Below are 21883 nucleotides of genomic sequence, written 5' to 3' on the forward strand. Positions count from 1 at the left end.
GTGGACATCACAGGGCATGAGATCTTGAGCCTATCCTTCGGAGATGCCAAATTTACAGCAGGTGAATACACAACCAGCTAGAGGTACCCTCATTGCAGCATCGCAATGCTAGGTCACCTCATGAGGCCCGCGGGTCTCTCCTACAGAGCAGAGCAGAGGACAACAGCAACAGACATCCAACATTCCTTTAGAACATCGTTCCACAAAACATGGAACGCAATGAAACAAAACATGTGTCAAAAACATTGTGAATTGTTTCAAGAAAAGGGGGACTTCACATCATCTCAGAGGTTTCAAGACGATCCAAACTATTAAAAACTTATGCCCTATACTTACAGGTATAATGAGTACTAGCAGTTTGTCATGTAGATATCGCTAAATCACTTATTTATACATCTACTAACAGTTTTAAAAATTGTACAATAATAGCCTACACCCTGCAATTAAACTGTGCTCAGTGAAAATTGAAGCCTATAGCCTAACTTCCAAGCATGTGATGTATGGTGAAGCCTACATTAAAGTTTGAACTTATCAACAGTCAGGTGGAATTCAAGTTACATCTCAATTCTAAAGTCTAAAATTTAAATCATAACTTTGAAGACATATGAGTCATCATTGCCCCTGCATGATAACAAAAACTCACATACAAATTGGCTGAATCAAATACACTCTTCATTTTAGCCATGCTGTCTCTTTTTAAGACCCACTTGTGACTGAGGTTCAGGAGCTTCTATATAGCTTGGCTTGCAGTACTGATTGATGGATCTTACAACAAACAAGTACAGCTGTTACTCGGGCTTAAAAACATCACTTAAGATCTGGATGTCCACAATTCTGATTCACAGACCATATGTTAAGCAACCCTAGAAACTGCATAGAGAAAGCTGCATTTCCAAGGCTAATCTGGACTGGCCGGAGCAGATACAATTGCATTGGATAGGGTAGGGGGTGAATACAATTCAGTTAGAAGCTGCTCATTTTAAAAAATCACAGCAAATCACTGACCCGTTTCTGCTGTGAGATGTAATATTCCTGGCGCATCACTTTCAAGTCATAGTCACCTGTTATTTTACAGATAACCAGATTACTGTAAGCAGTAATCTGGAAATGAAAGGACGTATTTCATAAGCCACAAAAAACTATGCCTTTAAAACCAGGTTTCAGACATGCCTTGCAGAATGTATGTATCCTGAAGCTGAGCTAGTTCGTTGCATAGTTTTGGAATAACCTGAGGAACTCAGAAAATAAAGATGAAATAAGATGGGAAATACAAAAGGCTTAATTCAATTCCTGAACCTCCTTACTATAGGCCCACTTTTTTATATTCAAAAAAGAAAAAGAAAGCGGAGAACCCTGCAGTCATCAATAAAACCTCAGAAAGTAGTTTCTCCTCTTTCTGTGCCATGCTGTACAGCTCATTTCCAATCTCAGCATGCCTGCGCCTGCACAGGACCATAAGAAAATGTACTAAGACTTGACAGTCCAGATTCACTGGATTGTGCTCTCTCTCTCTCTCTCTCTCTCTCTCTCTCTCTCTCTCTCTCGCGCGTGCGCCTCTCCCCACAGCTCCCCCACCCATGTGCCTCTCCCCTTCCCATTGCAGCTCCCCCCCGACCCTGCCTCCCCTGCCCTGCTCTCCCCCTCTAATCACACCTCCCCCAGCCCCTGCCTCTCCCCCGACCTTCTCTTCCCAACCCTGCACAGCCCACACCCCTCCCTGCCCCTCTCCAGCCCTGTGCAGCTCACCCTCTGCCCCCCCCCCCACCTCCGAGCTCTTTCCCCTGCCCTGCATGCTCTCTCCCCCGGCAGCTCTCTCCCTTGCAGGAGCCCGGGCCCTTTACTAGCCCAGGTCTCTCTACAGCTAGGTAGGAGATTCAAAAGAGCAGGCCCTATTGTGTGACCTTGGGGGTCTGTTTGGGCCTCCCCAGCTGAGAGAGTGGATGCTGACACAACACATGGGGGAAACAGGCCCTCGATCAGGCCAAGGCCACCTTCTTGCCTGGAACACCAAATAAGGCCGCATCTGATGTCCTTTACAACTCTGTCTTGTTTTGATCGGGATGATTAACTGCTTGGATGCCACAAAAGTGGCATTGATGGGTGAAAAAGCACACGTGGACAAGGTCCTAGTTCAAATGAGGAAGGGGGGAAGTTACAAGAGGAATGGAGAAAGGAGAAGGATAAAAAGAGAAGATTGAGAATAAGAAAAGGCAGAGCTGGAAAAGACCAGCACAAGGGGGAATCTGGAAGCAGAGCTGAATAAACTCAAGGACATGGAGGTGTTACCTTAGGTGCAATGGAGGAGTTAAAATCAGAAAATGATTGGCTCAAAAAGAAATGATAGCCGTGAGGACTATGCAGGTGAAAAACGAGAAGATCATGAAGGGAATTACAGACAAACTTGCTGAATTTTCACAGTAGATCACCGATGGAAAAGTAGGGATGCTAAAATGGAAAGAGGTGGTCAAAAAAGGCAACTCAGCCTCCAAAAAATAGTTCATATCAGATGCTTTCGAGGAAGATAAGAGGACGGACAGCAAAGCCTTGAATGTGCTAGTCAGAAGGCTGGCGGTAGGCAACACCCTGATGGGGGATGATGAAGCATTGGTTAAGAGAATGGGCATAAATCTGACATTCAAGGCAACCTGGAGAGTAGACAAGGCTGATGCACAAACAACGCCGATCGTAATCAAATTCAGAAATGCATGCAGCAAACAGATCAACTTTCATGGGAATGAGAGCGGCACTAAAGGGGACTAGGACATACCTAGATGATGACTTCACACTCTTTGCAGCAGCACGAGCACAGAAAGGAATGAATGATTCGAAATAATGGCAGCAAGATGGAACTGTATATAAAGAAGGTCAAGGTGATCATCCAGGAAAAATGAGAAAAAAGAGAGAAGGATAAAAAGAGCACATATCAATGTCGAGCCTATGGGACAGAGGTACAGGACAAATTGAACATGGCTGTGTGGAATTGCAACAGCACTCTATGGTCTCATTTCTCAGAGGCATACACTGGTAGGGATGTTATTTTTTATACTGAGACACACGAGAGCCTTGAGAGAGGGCTAGCCAGAGTGCCTGGATACAGTTAGGAGAATCCACCCTTGTAGAATCCCCTCTAGCATCTAACCCTAACACAGTCTACAACAACATCAACCAGAAGGATAATCAGCAGGCGACTCACCTCCCAGCCGCACCCGAGCACATGGGGCTAGAGATCATACTCCCACAAGCCCATGCCTATAGCTCTGTACCACCAGAACCAAGGAGCCATCGGCACAAAATCTCGTGATCCAACATGTAGAAGGCAAGACTCTAGGCTTGAGATCCAAACCAGACTATCTAGTGGTGTGTACCCACTGAATACCATCACAACAGCCTTGGCCACTCTCGTATATAAGAGCATCCTGCTTTATGGAAAGCATTCTCGCTAAAATTAGCCAACTAGCCCTTTGCTAGTGTTCCAGTCCTCAAGTCCCACATTAGCCTGCCCTTAATCCCAAAGCTCCCTAACCCTGCTAGATTAAGTCCACTAATCGGGGGATTAGCGTCTATGTACATAACATTTCTTCCCTCCTTTTAAGCGTTTACTCTTAAAATGAAATTGGGAAAGCTCTTCTGCAAACTAGCAATCGACTCCCAAGTTGAGTCCTCCTCAAACCTATCCTTCCACTTAACTTCAAACTCCGAAATTAACTTATGGTTAAGTTTCCTTTCCCTTACATAACTCTTTCAAGTTCATGTGAAATGTAGGTCAAATCCTTAACTTCCAAATGTTCTTGGGGCGAAATGAGACTATCTCCAACCACCAGCACCTCTTTTAGTCTAGTACCACAAAAGACCGGGTGAACTTTTACATGTGGAGATTCTAGTTTATATGTAACCTCATTAATCTTTTTCAAGATTCAAAACACCTTGGGGATAACTTTTCTACCGACCTCGTTCGCAACGTCCTTGAATCCATTGGTATCTGCAAATACACACATTCCCTTAGAAAACTCTTTGGGTGTATGCCGTCTATCAACACAAAACCGTGCTCTATCCTCAACACTCCTAATACATTCTCATTCACTAACAGCTCTTGCATATCCAACAAGAAATTCGTAGCTGCATCTAGCTGAATACCCTACAATCCTGCCCTTCCCTCCTTACCCCTTGCTCCTCCTACCCCGCTCCCCCTACCCGCCTCTACCTCCAACCCCGCTCCCCCTACCTGCCTCTGCCTCCTACCCCGCTGCCCTCTCCCCTCCTCTCCCTACCCCCCCGCTGCCCCTCCTTCCTCTCCCCCTTCTCCCTCTACCTCTGCTTCACCACCTCCCTCCCTCCCTCTCCCCCCTCTTCTTCCCTTGACGGAACGAGAGAGATATTCTCTCTCTGGCGGCAGGTTGTCGAACGGACAGAGCATCCTCACGTTCGTGTCGGCCCTTCCACCTTGATTGACGAATGGGTTTCCATTCAACCAATCCTCGACCGCAAAAACAGTTACCTTTTCCAAAGACGAGCTTCAGCAGCTCAAGACAGACTCAGAGCAGAGGAGTATGCCACCTCACTCTTTGCTCACATCCACGGTTCCCACCCCTCCAGGCTACAGTCTAGGGATTGGATGCTTTCGGCGTTACCTGGAGACCTCGTAGGGCACCTCACCGATGTTCGTTTGCTCGGGCGAGGGTTCTTTCAGGTGGTATTTAATTCTCCAGAGGCAACAGGTTCACTACTCAAGGCTAGTCCTTTGGCATTTCTATCTCTTCTTTGATGCTCCCATTGGACACAGAGTCATAGTCCCCTCTAGAGCACAGTGGGTTATTTTGATGATTGCCAGGTGTAAGGTTGGCCTCCTTAACCTTTATGCACCCAACTTGAGAGGGGATCATGTCCTCCTTTGGAAAGAGTTGCTCTCTTGGTCACATATTGCAGATTCTTGGATTATTGGGGGCGATTTCAACATGGTTGAAATGCCTTCAGACAAAAGAGGAGGTAGGGAAGGTGGCATTCACTCCCTGGAGAGAGCAGCATGGGATGCCTTCCTTTTTCAATTCAGTGGCAGAGATACTTGGTATGACGATGCTTTTCACACTCAACCACAGTCTCTTCTGTTTTCTTGGTCGAACAGGAGAGTAAGGATACCTATCCATGCACGGATTGATAGATTTTATGTAGATGATTGGGCACTGGACAGAGGTGGGACAATTTGCATCAGTGCAGGGGTTTCCACTTCATATCATTTTCTAGTTGTTCTGGTGGTTTTAGAGCCTCGGGCGAGAGGCCGCTCTGCCAATATCAAGATTCCATATGCCCTCTACGCAGAGAAGGGCCTCACAGAGGCAGTGCTACGGATTTGGGATTCTCACCTGCAGGGTGGGCAGCCGTCCCCGTCAGATGTGGCTGCAGCCCTCACTAATATTAGCAGCTTTTATCATTCTGTTGCTAGTATTAGGAGAGATGAGATTCACACGAGAGAGATTGCCATTCGACAGCAGCTGGCAGCTCTTCAGAGAGGAGCAGAAACGGCCTACAGATGCTTGGATTCAGGAGCGCCTTGTTGCAGCAAGGGCTCATCAGCAAACACTTCTAGATCAAAGAGCAGAGTATGCCTTTCACGCCAGAGAATCTTTCTGGATGCAGATCGAAGGTAGAGTCAACAAGCAATTCTTCTCTACTCTCGGCCCTAGACATAGAAGAGAAAGTGTTTTGTAGCTTGTTGACTCAGACGGGATACTTCAGACACATCGAGATGCCGTCATGCAAATTACTTCAGATTACTATGCCTCCCTTCTGACTGCAGATCCTGATTCACAGGCCAGAGATGATGCTAGACAGGTTATTTGGCAGCATATTCCTATGTTGGTGGATAGAGGTATGAGAGCCTCACTTGATGCACGCTTCACCAACATAGAGTTCAAGTTCTCTCTTACTGCCCTTCGTAAGGGTAGTTGTCCAGGGTCAGATAGGCTTACACCTTCTTTTTTTATTATTTTTTGGGATCAGATTGGGGATTACATCACCTCAGCCCTTCAGGGCGTTTGGGACTTGGGTGAGATGCCGGACTCACTCTCGAAGGGTCTCATTCACCTTATCCCAAAAGGAGGTTGCAGAAATTTAGTGTCTCAGTGGAGACCGATCACCTTACTGGGCACTTTGTATAAGATCTTGGCAAAAGCCATCAGCATGCAATTGCAGCCCATCCTGCCAAATCTTATACATGACACACAGACATGCTTTGTCCATGGCAGAAGCATCTTTGATAATATATTCTCATTTTGGGAGACTTCTAAGTGGACTATGCATGAGGGCCATAGACTGGCAATTCTACTCCTGGATTTCGAAAAAGCATATGACATAGTAGATTGGGATTTTCTAGAGGGAACCCTTCTTCGCTTTGGATTTTCAGATTTGTCGATTAGAGGGGTTTCTGCTCTTTACAGGTCAGCCCATAGCCAGGTACTCATTGGTGGAGTCAGGGGAGACAGGTTTCAGATATCCAGATCAGTCCGACAGGGATGCCCTCTAGTCCCCTTTCTAATCTTATTTGTGGCTGAAGCTATGAGCCTCTATATCAGAGCTCAAGCTGATATTTTTGGGCTAAGACTTCCGTTGAGACAAGAAGATGAGTTGCTGGACAATGAGCTGGCAGATGACAAAGCTATTTTTTTGGATGCCACTCCACAAACAATCACCTCTTTCAAGACAGCCTTGGATTTATTTTGCATTGCAGCAGGGGCTCACATTAACTGGAACAAATCCAATGGTTTTTGGATTAGTGATGAGGACACTCCAGATTGGGGTGCTGATATTGGATTTACTTGGATTCAGAGGGGTGTCTCTGTCAGGTATCTTGGATGCCAAGTTGGGGTGGGCATTTCTCCAGCACAGCAGTTTGCTCCCGTGTTGGAAAGCATCAGGAGGAAACTCCTATTTTGGAGTTCGGCCAAACTTGACCTTGCATCCAAAGTGGTGGTTGTAAACCAGGTACGGTTGGCTACAGCGTGGTTTGTTTGCTCTTGTTGGTGCCGAACTACAAGCAGTATCACTCAGCTCAAGAGACCTATCAGGAATTTTTTGTGGAGTGGATTAGACGGCACTTCAGATGTGATAGCCAGGGTGGCTTGGGAGACTCTTATTCTACCCACTGAGGAGGGGGGCCTCAATATTATTGATCCAGACTAGCAGTGTAGAGCCTTGCTCTGCAAGATGGTGGTCAGAGGTTTGATGCCTGGTTAGGAGCCTTGAAAGGATTTTTTCTTACGCAGTATACATACATGCACACCTTCTCAAGGAGGAGATTGGATGGACAGCCCTAGATAGTTCTTTACGTCAGCCCGTCTCAAATCTCCTACTTCCCCTCTCATGGCTGCCATTCTCAAGACTTGGGACAGCTTCAGAAGTACTCTTCGGAGAGTTCCACCCTCCTCTCATGAAGAAATTGACAGGCAGCCCATCATGTGGAATGATTGCATACTAGATGAGCATGGCAGATCAATGGGCATGTCACATTATATGCAGTGAAATGGGGCTGGAATGAGAACAGCTCAAAAAAACAGCCTATAGGCAAGAGAGAGAAATCCTTTATGGAGTGATAGCTGTAGAGAGAGAGTGCCAATGCTGATCCCAAGGGAGGGGATGTAAGAGAGGAGCTGCTGCTGTTTCAGTGGCGCAAAGAAAGCAAGGGGAAGGGGCTGGAACAGTAGAGAGAGAAAATTCTGCAGTAGAGAGAGAAAGACTGCAGCAGGAGAGAGAAAGGGGCTGTGGCTGCTCCAGGCTAGAAGAAGGAGAGAGAATGCTGCTGCTGTTCCAGAAGAGCTGAGAGGGGGCACATTTCTGGAGAGGAGGGGCTGGAACTGTAGAGAGAGTGTGTGTTGCTGTAGAGAGAGAAAGTGCTGCTGAGGTGAGAGAATGGCCTGAGGAGAAGCTCGCTGCACCCAAGGAGCTGGAGAGGTTCTGCTGCATCAACCAAAAGGAGGGAGAAGAAAAGTGACGAATTTTTTCAAGTAAGGAATGAAGGGGAGAGGCCTTCTTTTATAGGCTCAGCCCCCCCAGGCCCAGAGTGGAAGGTGGACACTTGTCCCGGATTTCTAGTGGGCTGCAGTCCCAAAGAGGACAGCCCACAACCTGTCCCAAATCTACCAGATTTGGGGCTAGACACTTGGCCTGCATGCCCTACCACCTACCATGCATGCTGCCACATGTGTGGGACAAGTGGACTGACCTGCCAGCTCAGATTCCATGTGGCAGTCTGCCACGTGTCAGCTGCCACGTGTCACTCCCAAAAACCCTAAAATTTCAAAGTTGTCAGAATTCAATTCTGATCGCACCCACGGGTTCGTAACAGCTTGGACTATCTACTGACGTACTCTAAGGTCATAATTGAGCCATACTGAGCTCATTTGTTTGTCGTCTTATCTTGTATCTCCATTACTCTTGGCATGCTGCCAGGCCCACATCCAAAGCTCAGGGAACATTCTCTTGAATAAATACCTAGGTCAGTATGCAATCTGTGCATTTGATTGGTCCCATGTTTGGGTACTCAGGTGGGGTGTGGTTTCCAGATGTCCCTCTCAAAGAGAGGTCATCACTCTTGTGGGTCACTAATGCCCATAACCCCAAGCAAGGGGGTCCACCCTCAAATGCTAGACCTAGTTCCCATTGACCATAACTGAACAGTAGGAAAACATTTCATTTCTTAATAAGCATACTATTGAAAAACAAAAAGAAATATTACCAAACAAGTGGATACATGTTGTTGAAGCAAGATGACACAGAGTAAGGCTTTTCCAAATAAATACCCTGCTGCAAGTTGGATCTTCTTTTCATCAAGATAGGGGTGAAACTGGAAGTGTACTTGCCACTCGTGCAACCAAGTGTCTACCACTTCCTTGGTCCTAGACTTCTGAACTCCGGGATAGGGATCTCGGGTAATGTTCGGACTCACAACACTAAAGCTAAAGCATCCACATGAGAAAGCACTTGAACAATGCTGGTCAAAAGTGAAAGAGAAGATTGAATCCCTTGGAGTTGCGTGCCAACTCTGTATGATTCGAACAGATTAAACCTTTCGTCGAGAACGGAGGTGAACTCACTGAAAGCATTCTTTGTAACCAGATCGTCATAAAGACCCTAGTTGTCCCCTCCTTTAAAATCCATGTCTTGAACCTCCTCACGAGATTGAGTATCAGTCGTATCGGCCATGAGGATATGATGGCAGATTATAGGAGGATAGAGGCTGAATTCGATAGAGAGAGCAGGCTAGGAAAAGGGCAAGCTGAAAGTGGAGTACCACGCGTCGGAATAGGGGCTGCGACAAGGAAGAAGAAAGAAGTGAATAGCGAAGGTGGTCACAGGAAATAGGGGCGTTAGAAATAGGCTATGGAGCAGCAAGAGTTCGGCTTGACTGAAGAAAATCAATGTAGGACAACCAAGGGTAATATCTTGCTGCAAATGTTTCCAAAGCCTAAGCACTGGGTGGGGGGGAGGGGGGATCTGAAATATTTATAGGCTAAGGTGAACCTTAGCTTTTAAAAAGTAGAGCTTTTCAAAGCCATCCACCTAAATGTTGGCATGCTTTTTCTTTTTTTGGTTTCCAAGCCTGCCAAATCAATCTCAGCCCATCTCCCCAACCCCCAATGTACTTCACCTCCTAGCCTTGTTCTTGCAGCACCAACACTATGCAGCCCTCAGCCGAATTCATCGCTGCATCCCATGGCCTAAACCCTGATTTCTGTGACCACCCACCGCTTCAATCTTACAGCCCTATGCCAACAGGTCCTCCTGCCTGGAAAGTCATTCAGCCACGTATTCCTAGATACTCTCCCTGCTTCTTCAGCGACTCTACATCTCTCTCCCTACTTCCAGCGAATCAACATGCACTCTCTTCAAAAATCGTCTCTATCCCAATCCAGACAAAGCTATATCCCTACCTGACGAAATCTTTAACTCTTGGCAAGGTACCAAAGGAAATTTTGAATTTGAGGCTTACCTAGAGGAAATCACGTCCACACCTCTCTGCAGAGATTCATACCTCTAGGAGTTGGCTCTGATATGACCCCAGGGCTCCTAAGAATTCAGACCTGCAAGCAAACACAAGAACAACAAGAAACGTGAGGATCTGAGCAAGCTGCTCACCACCCTATCACAACATATGTCCCCTCCGAGCAACGAGCTGAGCTACTGGCATGAACTCCCAACCAGCCTGGTGTCCCATACCACAAGGTGGCGCCTGTAGGCCTTGGATCTGCTGATGGGCCTTGGGCTACGCTAGGATGCAAGCGTACGTCCACGACATGATCCAAGATCCAAACCTTGCACGAGAGAGCTAGACTTTCTCTCCCTTTCTCTCTGAAAACTGAGCCCCTGGGCCCCTTTTATAGACTCGGGCCCAATGCGCCAAAAATAGTGAAGATCCCTATCCCCTTGTCACTCAACCCGAGAATCAAGCCTGCCTAGCCCTAAGCCACCCCAGGCTAACTGAGCTAGTCTTGTGTACCTCTATACACATTAGATACCCATCCGTGCACATCTCACACACACACACACTTTTTTTTGTGGGAAGAAATCTTTTATTGCTGTAAAATAATTACATTCATAGTTACTTCAAAAACGAAGTAACTACTACTCAACTAAAGATCTCAATATAAGCTGTATATACACCCTGATCAATCAAACGAGTCTGAACACAATCGTAGAATGATTGTTGCAGAGATCATTTGAAAAAAAGAAAGGATGAAAATAGCGGATCACCAAAGACTCTATGATTTCTGTCCATCCATTAAGTCCATAGGGTCCAGTAGCGCACCCATACAAAAAATAAATCAAAACCCTGTCTCGGTGGATGAAAACCAAACAACCAGAAAAATCTGCCAAAAGTAACAGTAGGAAATCTTGCTCGAAGCCTCTCTCGAATGAGAGCGATGAAATCACAAGTATGTGGACAGAACCAAAAAATGTGAAGCACAGATTCAGTAGAGTGCTGGCATCTGTGACAAACAGCCGGATCAATATGTCTATGTGCGAGTAACTGGCCGGATGGAAAAATGCCAAAAAGAACTCGCCAAAGGAAAAGCTGTTGCCGAAGAGGGACTTTGTAATGCCAAAGGAGACGCAGCCTTTTTCTCCACCACTTCATTGGGCGATCCATATGCCAAACAGTATTTGCTCTGTGAGAAATCCAAGGCGGAGGTAGTAACACTTTATACAGAGATGACACTATGATATGTGAGAGCTTCAAGGGACGGGCGTATGAGGAAGAAGAGCATAAAATCCAATCCTCAAGCCGATTCTGAAGTTCCAAACGAGATACCGGCAAGTACGGTTGAAGCATTGCTGAAATCCTATGCCATAAAGGACGATAATGAGCTCCCAAGCCGTATTTACTAGCAACCATAGAAAAGGATAAAATTGTGCCATCATCCTGAAGTACATCCGCGACAGATGAAATGCCTTTGAAGGAGAGAAAATAAGAACGTCTCGGTTCTTGTATGGCCAAAGGAGGGTGGAATACTTTAGACCAAAAAATATTCTCAACCCTCAAAGAGTTTCCCGACAGAGAATCCCTGCCATGCCATTCCAAGTGGGATAAGATATGTTTCCAATCAAGAAGCAGACGAGAGACAAAAGGGCAGCCTCTGATCTTGCCTTGTATAGAGCCAAATAAGAAATCCCACTGAGTAGGCTGCCAATGCCCAAAGGCAGAGGTATGAATATGTAATAAGAGAGAGCAGATCATGAAACCCAAGGCTGATCTCCTTGCATAAACTATATCATCATTTTCCCTCTGTGAGCAAGTAAATGCATTTGAATATTGAGAATGTTCAGACCCCCGTGCATCTTTGGAGAACAGAGACGATGCATAGAGAGTAATCTGAGACACACACACACACACACACACAAGTGGTTGTTGATCACATCTACATGTGTCCTAGAGTTATGGAGCATTTGTGCAAATGGCATGGGCACTTTTTGATGGCCTAACAAGTCATGGGCCTTCTTCCCCCCACTCCTTGACCCCTTCTCTCTTCCATGCCTCCTTGTTAGCTGAGACCTCTACACCTCATCCCACTTCCAAAATGGCACCTCCACCAACCGCTAGTCCTCCATTTCCTCATGCATCAAGGCTCCAAGCTCATGTTCCTTCTTTGACTAGTAGGGCTCTTACACTATCTTATTACTCACTACATCCACTTGTAGGACATCCATGATCAACAACTTGGTTTGCGGTGGGCCAAAGAATGAACCTCCAATGCCAATCAACGTAGTGTGGGGGTGGCAAGGGGTTTGGGAGGGGGGGGGGGGGGGGGGTTGATTTCCAATTCCCTAACTCTGTTATTTCCACAGATTGTTGACTGTTGACTACACATCTTCTACCTTCTTTCCTTTCACAATCCACTTGGCAAGGTGTGTTCACCATAGGATTAACTACTATGGGGGTTGGGGGAAATACTTGGTTTTTGGAATGCATGTGAGTGTACATTGGGTTTGTGTTTTTACAATTCTTAATTGATATACATCCATAGGACATGGGATTCCTACCCACTGTCACATGGCCTTCTAGAGAGAGCATTTCCTCCACCTAAGCGACATCAAGGCACCAGGATACGTATAATCCACCTTTCCATGCAGTACGGATCACCATGTGTCAACTTAGGAGTCAAGACCACGGGCAACAAGTGTCAATTGTCACTTTCATAAACTCAAAGATTACATGCTGAATTGAGACATCAGATGGCATTAGCCATGTCATATCATACACACATGTCAAGCTCTCATCAAACCTTATTAATGGGCACATTTTCCCTGACAACATTATTACAGCACTTACATATTGTTAAACATAGCACTAGATGGAGATACGATACTCACATATTGCTAATGATAGCACCCATTTTTCTCATTCATTAAAAAAATATGACAACATTATTACAGAACTTACATATTGCTAAAGACAGCACTTTTATATTGACAATATATTTCCTAAATCTTTCTCTATCACCAACACAGGCAAGACTTGTCTCAATTTCCTTAGTAGTTAAAGAATTGAAGTCATTCTGATAGTATGCACAAGTAACATGCCCCAACTGCAGGGAGGAAGACATTTTGCAGTAAGTGATCAATAACAGTGCAGAACCCAAACATCATGCCTTATTACTCGTCTTCATACCGTGTATTCTGACCCATCCTTGCCATGACAACACATAAAATGGAGATGACAAGTGTGATATGTAAAAAGTAAGCAGCAGCCAACAAAGGAAACAAATAATGAAAACCGCCTGGTAAGAAGAAGAAAAAAAAGTCTGGCTGCAGATGCAACTTCTTGGGGTAATTCCTTCATCTGAATGTGGAAACAGTTACTATCCATTTTTAGTTATGTGTATACACAACACCAAGGTTACCTCAGAAAGTGGAGGTCCGAGTGGACATGTGCTTCATCAGCTGAGGCTTGCAATTTCGCTGTAGCCAACACAGCTTGTTGCTTTGAATTCTCAACCTGTGCCTCCACCCACTGCCTTTCGCTTATACCAAATCTGTCAGTAAAAAGTTTTTGATAGGTCAAACTTGCTTACTTCGTTATGTGCAGAGACTTCAAGATCTGATCTTTGAAATTAACAGTTGCTAAAGATTTAAATAAGTACTTTGTCTGCATTCAAACGCAAACCTATGTATTCCAGTAAGAAGGGTGGGCACAAGTGATTTTGACAAGAAGTAAAGCACATTTCCTCTAAACAGCATTTAGAGTCCAATGGGCATTTTACGTCACCCATTCATAGATTGTGCTCTCAATCTACTATTGCCTTATAGAGACACAGTGCATATATCAGCTCCCAAGCAAGATCTTCAAATATAAACTGATGTCCTGTCAAAAACACCTTCCTCCACCTACCTAGAACTACATCAAGCATAGAATACATGATTGCTACGAGAGAAAAGATCTGCTTCAGGCAGCTCGCCATCAAGCTACCAACAAACTCATCTAGACAAAGGTCCAATGAACAATTTCTCTCCAAAAAAAACAAAAAGGAGCACGCACATTGAGCGCAAGCGTTGTAACTCCACAACCCGATGATGATACATCTTCTCTGAGTCTCCTAAAAATAGAATTACCAAAAAACAAAACGAAATAGTTAATAACAAATTTATTACAGGAGCCTATCAGCCTCACTGACCAAAGCTTTCAATGTCTTGCGAAAAAGAGGAGTATGTATAGAACAAATTTTTTAAAATGAACGAATCAAGGAAACAATTTGAGGAAACAGTGCTCAAGTCTCAAAAATAATTAATCAGTGACAGTTAGTTGCAACAATGTGAGTTTTAGTTCCGGCCGGAGCATGTTTGCAAGGCTGAAACTTCAAGAAATTGATGGAAGGGCAATGCCAGCAGTCAAACCTGCGGCTACAATTGTTTGAAGACAGGTTTACATGCACAACACTCTATCTTCAACCTATAAATGGAATTTGACAAATTCTTGATACCATTGAAAAATTGTCAAAGATATCATCAAGCAAGAGAACGTGTATCCAAATGTTTGGGAGACTGGATTCAGAAAGGTGGGAGCTCCTCATGACAAAAGACATACTCAGTATGCACTACTGGGTCATTGTAACTACACCCCTCTCCCCCAAAAAATATTTAAAGTGCTATCTTGCTGCCTTTTGGCTGTCTCACTCAATACTGCCTTTGCTAACCTGCATACTCCATAGTTCCACTTCTCAGAATGGTTTTAGTCAAACTTCATGTGTGCTCCCCTCCTAAACTGACATGTATTAGTCAGTCCGGGCAGGGTGACCTGATGATCAGCTTGCCTATTTATGTGTATCACATATAATATGGGCAAAATACACTTTATGCCCACATGCAATCACACAAGTAGAGAGAATAACCAGAGAGTTACAGCTTAAATCAAACAATCAGCACAATCAGCTGGTCCATTTAGGTGCAGCACATGCTTTATGCCCACATGCAATCGCTCAGTGGTTTGTCCAAGAATGTCAAAGCCCAATTTCAGATAATCAATTACATGTTCCAAGGACAAGACTACGTGATGTCCATTTCTGTGGATAGTTTGTCATGGAATATAATGAACCTATGTACTCAGCATTTCCACTAGCTTCATGATGGAGCCACATTGAAACCCTTTGTTCTTGGAACAGCCAACCGCAAATTTCATAAATGTCTTCACAAGGGCGTTCTCTAATTCATGGCCAACCCAGATGGACTCAAAGAATATATTTTGGCAGGATGGAGAACCAAGGAGCAACAAAAAATGGACACCTCTGGCACAGGACTCCAGCTGGGTATGGATCTGTGATTTCAGGGAATCTCCAACTAGGTAGAAGATACATCAAGTGGCCGAACACACGATGTCTATGCTCTTGCTGTAAGAAAACTATAAAGCTAGCCTTCAATTTTGGACATACAGTGATTTCCTTTTTTTACTCACTTGTCACAAAGTGGGTCATTGCTAACATTTGCAGAAAGAAAGAAAAGAAAAATATATTAACGTCCACGGGAGGCCTCGAGGGCCTATGGGACAAAGTACAAAGTACACCAAAAGGGAAAAACCCATACACCCCACAAAGGGCTGGGGCAAGGGCGCACTAAGACCCTTGCTGAGTACTATACTCCCATAATAAATTTATTCTTCGGCAACTATAAGTGGATTACACTCAAGGATAATTATAATCTGCATGCCATTATATCGTATTGAATGAGCCTTTGGCTATCAATATAAACATAAACAAGATTTACTGATTTGCTGAATGCAGTATTCAGTATTTAGATTCTCCCATTCAGGAAATCACAAGGGAGAATCAAAGGCTGCTTCAAATCTTAACACAAATTTAGTAAATGGGTATTAAAATGTCCTGATTTTGGTCTACTTTTGCCTGCTTTTTTCCAACACCGTGGAGGTCTTTTGGCTTGATTATTTTCCCAGTCATCATTCACATCTTGAACATGACTTTTTTAAAAATTAGGAAAATTGTATCTGTATAACACATTTGTGAATCCTTGGTACATACCTAACACTGTAGTCGTACATCCTTGGTTTTAAAAAATCAGGAAAATTGTAGCCATATAAAACATTTGTGAATTCTCGGTACATACCCAATTTTGGGATAAGGGTAATTGTGTCTTGTTTTCTAGACTTGAGATCAGGACCTTATCAGTTTTCCTTTCCATGGAAACAATTCCCCCATAAGATTCCAATAGATTGCCGGTGTAAAAGGAAATTTTCAATGGATCTTTTTTAGAAGTATCAATTCCTTGGTACATACTCTAAGTGACAATTGCAAAACCATAATGTCTTCTGCTTTTGACTTGACATCGATGCCCTCCCATGGAAACAATTTTCCCATAAGCTTCCAATGGCATAAATTGCCTCTGTTAAATGGACTTCTCATTGAATTCCTTTTCTAAAAGTATTGAATTTCTAGAATAGGATCATAGCTCAATCATTAGTAACCACACTTTGACCCTTATCTCCCACCTTGAACAGATACTTTACCAAAAATTTCAGTCAACAATAACAACTTGAACAGATACTTTACCAAAAAACTAAGTTGTATCCTCTAATAATAACGTGATATCAGAACTTTCTCACTCACCTCGCACAAATCGGTTAGTCACGTCATCAAGGCTTACCCAGGAACACTTGGATTTTCCCTCTTCTGCCACCAGCCGGGAGGGACCCTGACCAAACAGATTGAGATTAAAAATTTACGAAGCCATTTGCTTCCACTCGATGTGTTATGTGATGAATCATATTTGTGTTCATGATTTCCACAATTCACACAAAGGATGCCAGTGGCATTTTCTTATTTGCTTTATTTGAAATTCCTAAGATGAAAGAATCTCACTGCATCAAATTGCTTGACAAACCACTGATTGAGTTCCTTGGTGCAAGACAAATCTTGTATTGTGTATGGACGCAAGTCCGTAAATGAGATGTAAACTCCCTCCTCTGTAATGAAGCATATTGCAATAGAATAAGCGGATCAATTAAACTATTGATTGTCTTTTCTCCCGAAAATATGAAGTAGAAAAAACCAAGTAACAGTCCATCCTGACAGAATAAATTTCATCACATCTATGCATTCAGAAATTGTATGAAGATTGCTAGATAGCCCAAGTTTTAAATCAATAAACATGCTAAAGCAATCTGCATAAACAGCTAAAATGAATTACATTTCAGTAAGATAACAGTCACTCATCTTCCCATATCCTTCAATATTTTACTCCATAGCCCGACTCCGAGAGGAGTCACTTACTTCCAAATGCGCTGGCTTTTTCCACACGTTTGCCTACTGTGAATAGCCAGTCCTGGCATAATGCAAGTTAGTCCAGGGTAGGCTTATGATGGCATATAAATTACCTTCACCAGAGTGATAATGAGCAAGTTCTCGAGCAGACTGTGATATCTTCTCCAGCACAGAATTGACCTGTAGATATAGCCATACCACTAATTTAGATACAAATGAGAATTTAACACCAGACACTTTGATGAAATGCACAATGGATACAGATCTAATTCCTCTCATATAGCCCCAATTCCCATGGTATCAAAGTTGGCATGAAGACTACTAAGTCGGAACGATCACTAGTAAGCACAGGGGAAGCACCACTTTTCATACTCAGTAAGAATACACCAGGGAATACAAGAGGAAGGATCCAGAGAGAGGCAATGGATTATACCTGCAAACAATGTTGCTCAGAAGAAAAATTGGGCAGAACCCATGCTCAGAAGAAAAAGCATAACCCATGATTGGAGAGGGAAAAACCATGTCATCCTTACCTCCAGATTCCTATTTGCAAGTTTCTCATCAGCCAAAAGGAGTTGCCCACTCGCTGTCGAGGCAGCAGCACTTCTTGCCCTTCTGCCTTGAATCAGGGCAGAAGCCTGCCCTGTTACTACATCCAATTGGGACTGCAAGCGTTGGAGCCTCTTTTGCAATTCTGCTGCCTCAGTTCTATATGCCAAGGTTGCCTCTCTGACAATAGTGTAGCAAGGCAAACCGCATTGACATTTAAATTATTACATCATGAAAAGAAACTAGATTAAGACCAGCTTGCAATGTTACCCAAGAAAAGCCAAAATGAAGTAGCAATCTAAATGATTTATTGATGCTTAAACTATACCCTGCTCCAAAAATAAAAGTAATTGAGATTTAAAATTTTCTTTAAGAATTTAGAATTTAAAAGCCAAAAAATATGTGCACCGTATTTCCTTCAAAGATTCTTCTGCACCCAGGACAGCTTCCTGATTGCTCCTTCGACTTGAAAATGCAGATATACTTTCATAGGCAAAATCCAAATCTTCTCCCTAGTACAGATAAAAAACCAGTAGTGTTAGTTAGAGTTATCTTCTCCTAGAGCAGATGAAAAAAACCAGTAGTGTCTTTAAATTCTTAGAAAACTTTCCATGTAATTACTTGCATTAATAGAAATACAAGGATAAGTTGATGACCTTGCAACTAATGTTTGATGTCAAAAATTAATAATATTGCTTTCTCTCGATTTTTGTATTGAAAGTCAGTCGAATCAAGTCCTCTGATTGGGAGGCTTAGCAGCTAGAGAATCCTACCCTTTCTAGGGTGTGGAAAACACTCACAAACAAGGTTGTGCACACTTATTTTATTAATGCAGGAAATGTGAAACATGTAATACACTTGGAACTAACACTAAGCCTATGAGCAAACCTCCATCAAGCACTCTATTACAGAGAGAAGAAGTGGAAACCCAAATGGGAATTTCTGGAAAAGAGTTTTATCTCTTATAAGCACCTCCTATTCGCATTATTAGTCTTCTTGTTGAAAAGAAAGATGTGTTTTGCAGATTGTGCAAAGACCACGAACATTTCAACAAGGGCAACATTAGAAACAGATTCCTGATCTTCTACCTAAGTAAGATTAGATCCTAGAATGGCATATTGTGTGCCACATGTATGGCTCTAAAAATTTTAACGACTCATAAGCTAGAGGACCCTATATACCTTCCCTTAAGACTCGACGTAGAGCTAGGAAGCCTTGAGGATAAGTTACACAAGTCTCGTTCTCGTGACCAAAGTTTCCTAGTGTTTAACAACCAAATATAATGAGACCGATTCCAATCAACAAGGGCATTATTCCAACATTTCCCCTCATAACGCAAAATAGATATAATGACATACAGACTCAGCTCATCAATATAAAGATCAAAGAGGGTGGGGGAGAGGGGGACCCATGCTTCACCCCAACATAACCCCTATGTGGTGCACACTCTACCTGTAACTCTCATACAAAGCCATGACGCCCATATAACGTCATGTGCAATACCAAGGCTCAAAGTCTTGTGATGAGACGAGTCCTTTGGAGAGATTATGCGGACACAGCCCATGCCCGTCTTAGAAGACATCCGTCTCCCACCACCTCCTTTATCACAGTCTACCTCAAAGAGGCCATCAAGAACTTAAAAAACGATAAAGCCAAGGATTAGGAGGGTCCCCTAGCTGAACTCTCAACCTACGGGTGGGAAGTTTTTGCTTCAATCTTAGCCAAGCTATTCAATGAGGCTTCTATGACATATCACATCTTGACCCTTATGGTCCTCATAGAGGAGGTTTGACACAAAATTTGAAAGCAGAGTGTATATTGTCGCTTTGTGGACTCCCAAGAGGCCTCCACTTTCCAAAAGCCTCATCTAGAACTCCTTGGAGTTACTGCTATATAGGATATTTAAGAGCTTTTGTTTGTGGCAGGCAAGAAACTATTATTCGTTTCCTCGTACTCAATGTCGATACTCTTTTCTAGTACATTCTTGGTCAAGGTTTCCTTGTTTGATCTCAAAACGCAAGTATGCCTAAGCACTTTCCACTCGATCATATCAACTACTTTGAGATACAAACCCTTCGAGCATTGTCCCTATGTTTTGCTGGAGGCCAACATCTCCTGATGTCACTGTAGAGAGAGAGGGCCTTGCTTGTGGGTATGCTCGTCTAGTGAGAGGCTAGGTTAGGTTGAGTGAGGGACTTCTTTCACTAAGAAACTCTTAGAAACTCTTATAGATCACACACAACCTCACAAATTCTCAAGAAAATCGAAGAAGGTATAGCCAAACTTCACAATGCAATAATTTTCATTCCACAAGTCAAAATGAAGAACATTTTGAGCAGAAACAAAGAGGAACACACCCTTTACACAACCATTTGAAGAAGAGGGAGAGCATGGAGTGCACAAGACACGACTAATTGTGCACCACATTGAAATGAAGAACACTCATATATTCATCTTTACCCCTTAGCGTTGGGGTTAGGCTTAGGGTTTGTCCCATGAACCTGATGTAGTCCTCTCTAGATGCTGCAAATTATACGATTCTCAACCCTAGAATAGCCTTCAACAAAAGCTAAGACATATTTATTACAATGTCAAATGAAGCTCTGCTCATAGGCCTGATAAGATCTAAGTTGCACGATCAAGACAACCTTTTGCTCTTCCATAAGTTGCAAAGGATGCTATTCATCTCTCCAATTTTCCTTTGTCTTTTCCACAACCACAGGATGCAAAGGTTAATTCATCGCCAATATTATCCTCCATGCTCTGAAATAATGTAATGATTCTAAAGGAGCCAAGGAGTTCAAATCAAGGGGATGAGATATTTGTCCCCTATTCTCTCATCAATCACTGCACGCTGCTGCATAATCTTCCCAATTCAGGAAGATGTACAGAGAGTGCATCTCCCCTCTCATCTTGAACGAGGGGAACTAATGCTTGCATTGTAATGCTCTGCTTGTGCTGCTGACTTCAATTTGTTTACCAAAATTTCTGTGCCTAAGCTGAAGTCTTTGCACTCATTATGTGATTATAACAGTAGACTTGACATTGCCTGCATTCGTTTACATCCTTTATCTCCCAATCCTCAATTTTCCAAGCATCACTGCAGGGACTTGGCCTACAGACCCTTGGCTGTTTTCCATAATATCTTGCCAATCAAGCATTTAAATGATGGAGTTCCATATTGGATCGTTCATGTTGCCATGGAGCGTTTCAACATGAGGCTTGCTTCTTGAGGCGCTTGCTGCCTGAGGCCAAACTCAAAAAGAAAAGCCTATCCCCCAGCAATTACTTCACAAAGAGATGAAAAGCCACACAATAGCACCTCAATGAAGATGAAACCCTAATGTGGGCTTGGTGTACTCACTAGATAGGGGATATAGCTGTTTCTCCCCTTTTACTTCATGACTACTTGCAAAATTCGGTAAAACAAAGCTAGAAACTCCTTGATTTACATTCTAGTATACACGTATAACCAAGACTGACAAGATGAAACCAAAAATGGCCATATTCACACCCAAAAAATAAAAACAAGCTGTATTTTGCTCTCTTCCTTGAATTTTCCCAAGTATTTCACACGTATGCTGACCAAAATGAAGGGCTACAACAGCAAATAAAGTTGAAATTTGGTCACCCAAAGTGCAAAGCACATGTACAGAGAGCTGCTTTGCAGTTTGGTAATTGCCTCCTGCAATTAGGGTTCTATCAAGATTGTACAGAATCACGCTTGTGAAAATTTTCAAGAAAAGAAATTAAAAATCTGAGAATCACCTCGAAATGTGTGCCACCTGGAAAAAAAAACTATTTCGGCAGCTATAGATGCTATGCACATGTTCGTACAGCTTGTAGAAGGCTGAAGATGCAAGCAGACTTGCCAAGGGTTAAAATATAATTTGGTATTGCATGAAGCTGCCTTACACTATGTGCTGTCTAAAAAGGCATCTGCTTGCTCATTTTCACATGTCTGCTAGGATGCTCTCTCTTGGGTTACCTCCGGAGGTTCACAGGAGCATGCGCTCCATGTTGGACTGCTGTGGAAGGGTGGTTCTCATACCCATTGGAAAAAAAAGGACAGGAAAGATACG

At 43.4% G+C, this 21883-nt stretch overlaps 1 protein-coding gene across 2 annotated transcripts in view; it reads right to left on the reverse strand.

Annotated features, from left to right (window-relative positions):
• AUG3 (HAUS augmin-like complex subunit) overlaps positions 1-21883 on the reverse strand; it is a 72134-nt gene that overhangs the window by 24194 nt on the left and 26057 nt on the right. For both annotated transcript variants that reach the window (XR_015541011.1, XM_087374848.1), the window contains exons 3-12: positions 18210-18313; positions 17786-17981; positions 17366-17432; positions 16851-16954; positions 16599-16683; positions 14024-14081; positions 13389-13520; positions 1373-1442; positions 1171-1228; positions 1006-1061 (exon numbers count right to left, since the gene is read on the reverse strand). Coding sequence is in view for 1 of the 2 variants with exons in the window: in XM_087374848.1 (XP_087230974.1) it covers positions 1006-1061; positions 1171-1228; positions 1373-1442; positions 13389-13520; positions 14024-14081; positions 16599-16683; positions 16851-16954; positions 17366-17432; positions 17786-17981; positions 18210-18313 (930 nt within the window). In the remaining variant the exon portion in view is untranslated. The remainder of the gene's footprint in view (positions 1-1005; positions 1062-1170; positions 1229-1372; positions 1443-13388; positions 13521-14023; positions 14082-16598; positions 16684-16850; positions 16955-17365; positions 17433-17785; positions 17982-18209; positions 18314-21883) is intronic.

This window comes from Dipteris shenzhenensis, chromosome 5, assembly GCF_047967505.1.
Source record: "Dipteris shenzhenensis isolate YYH24624 ecotype China chromosome 5, Dip_SZ_1.0, whole genome shotgun sequence".
Classification (NCBI taxonomy): Eukaryota; Viridiplantae; Streptophyta; class Polypodiopsida; order Gleicheniales; family Dipteridaceae; genus Dipteris; species Dipteris shenzhenensis.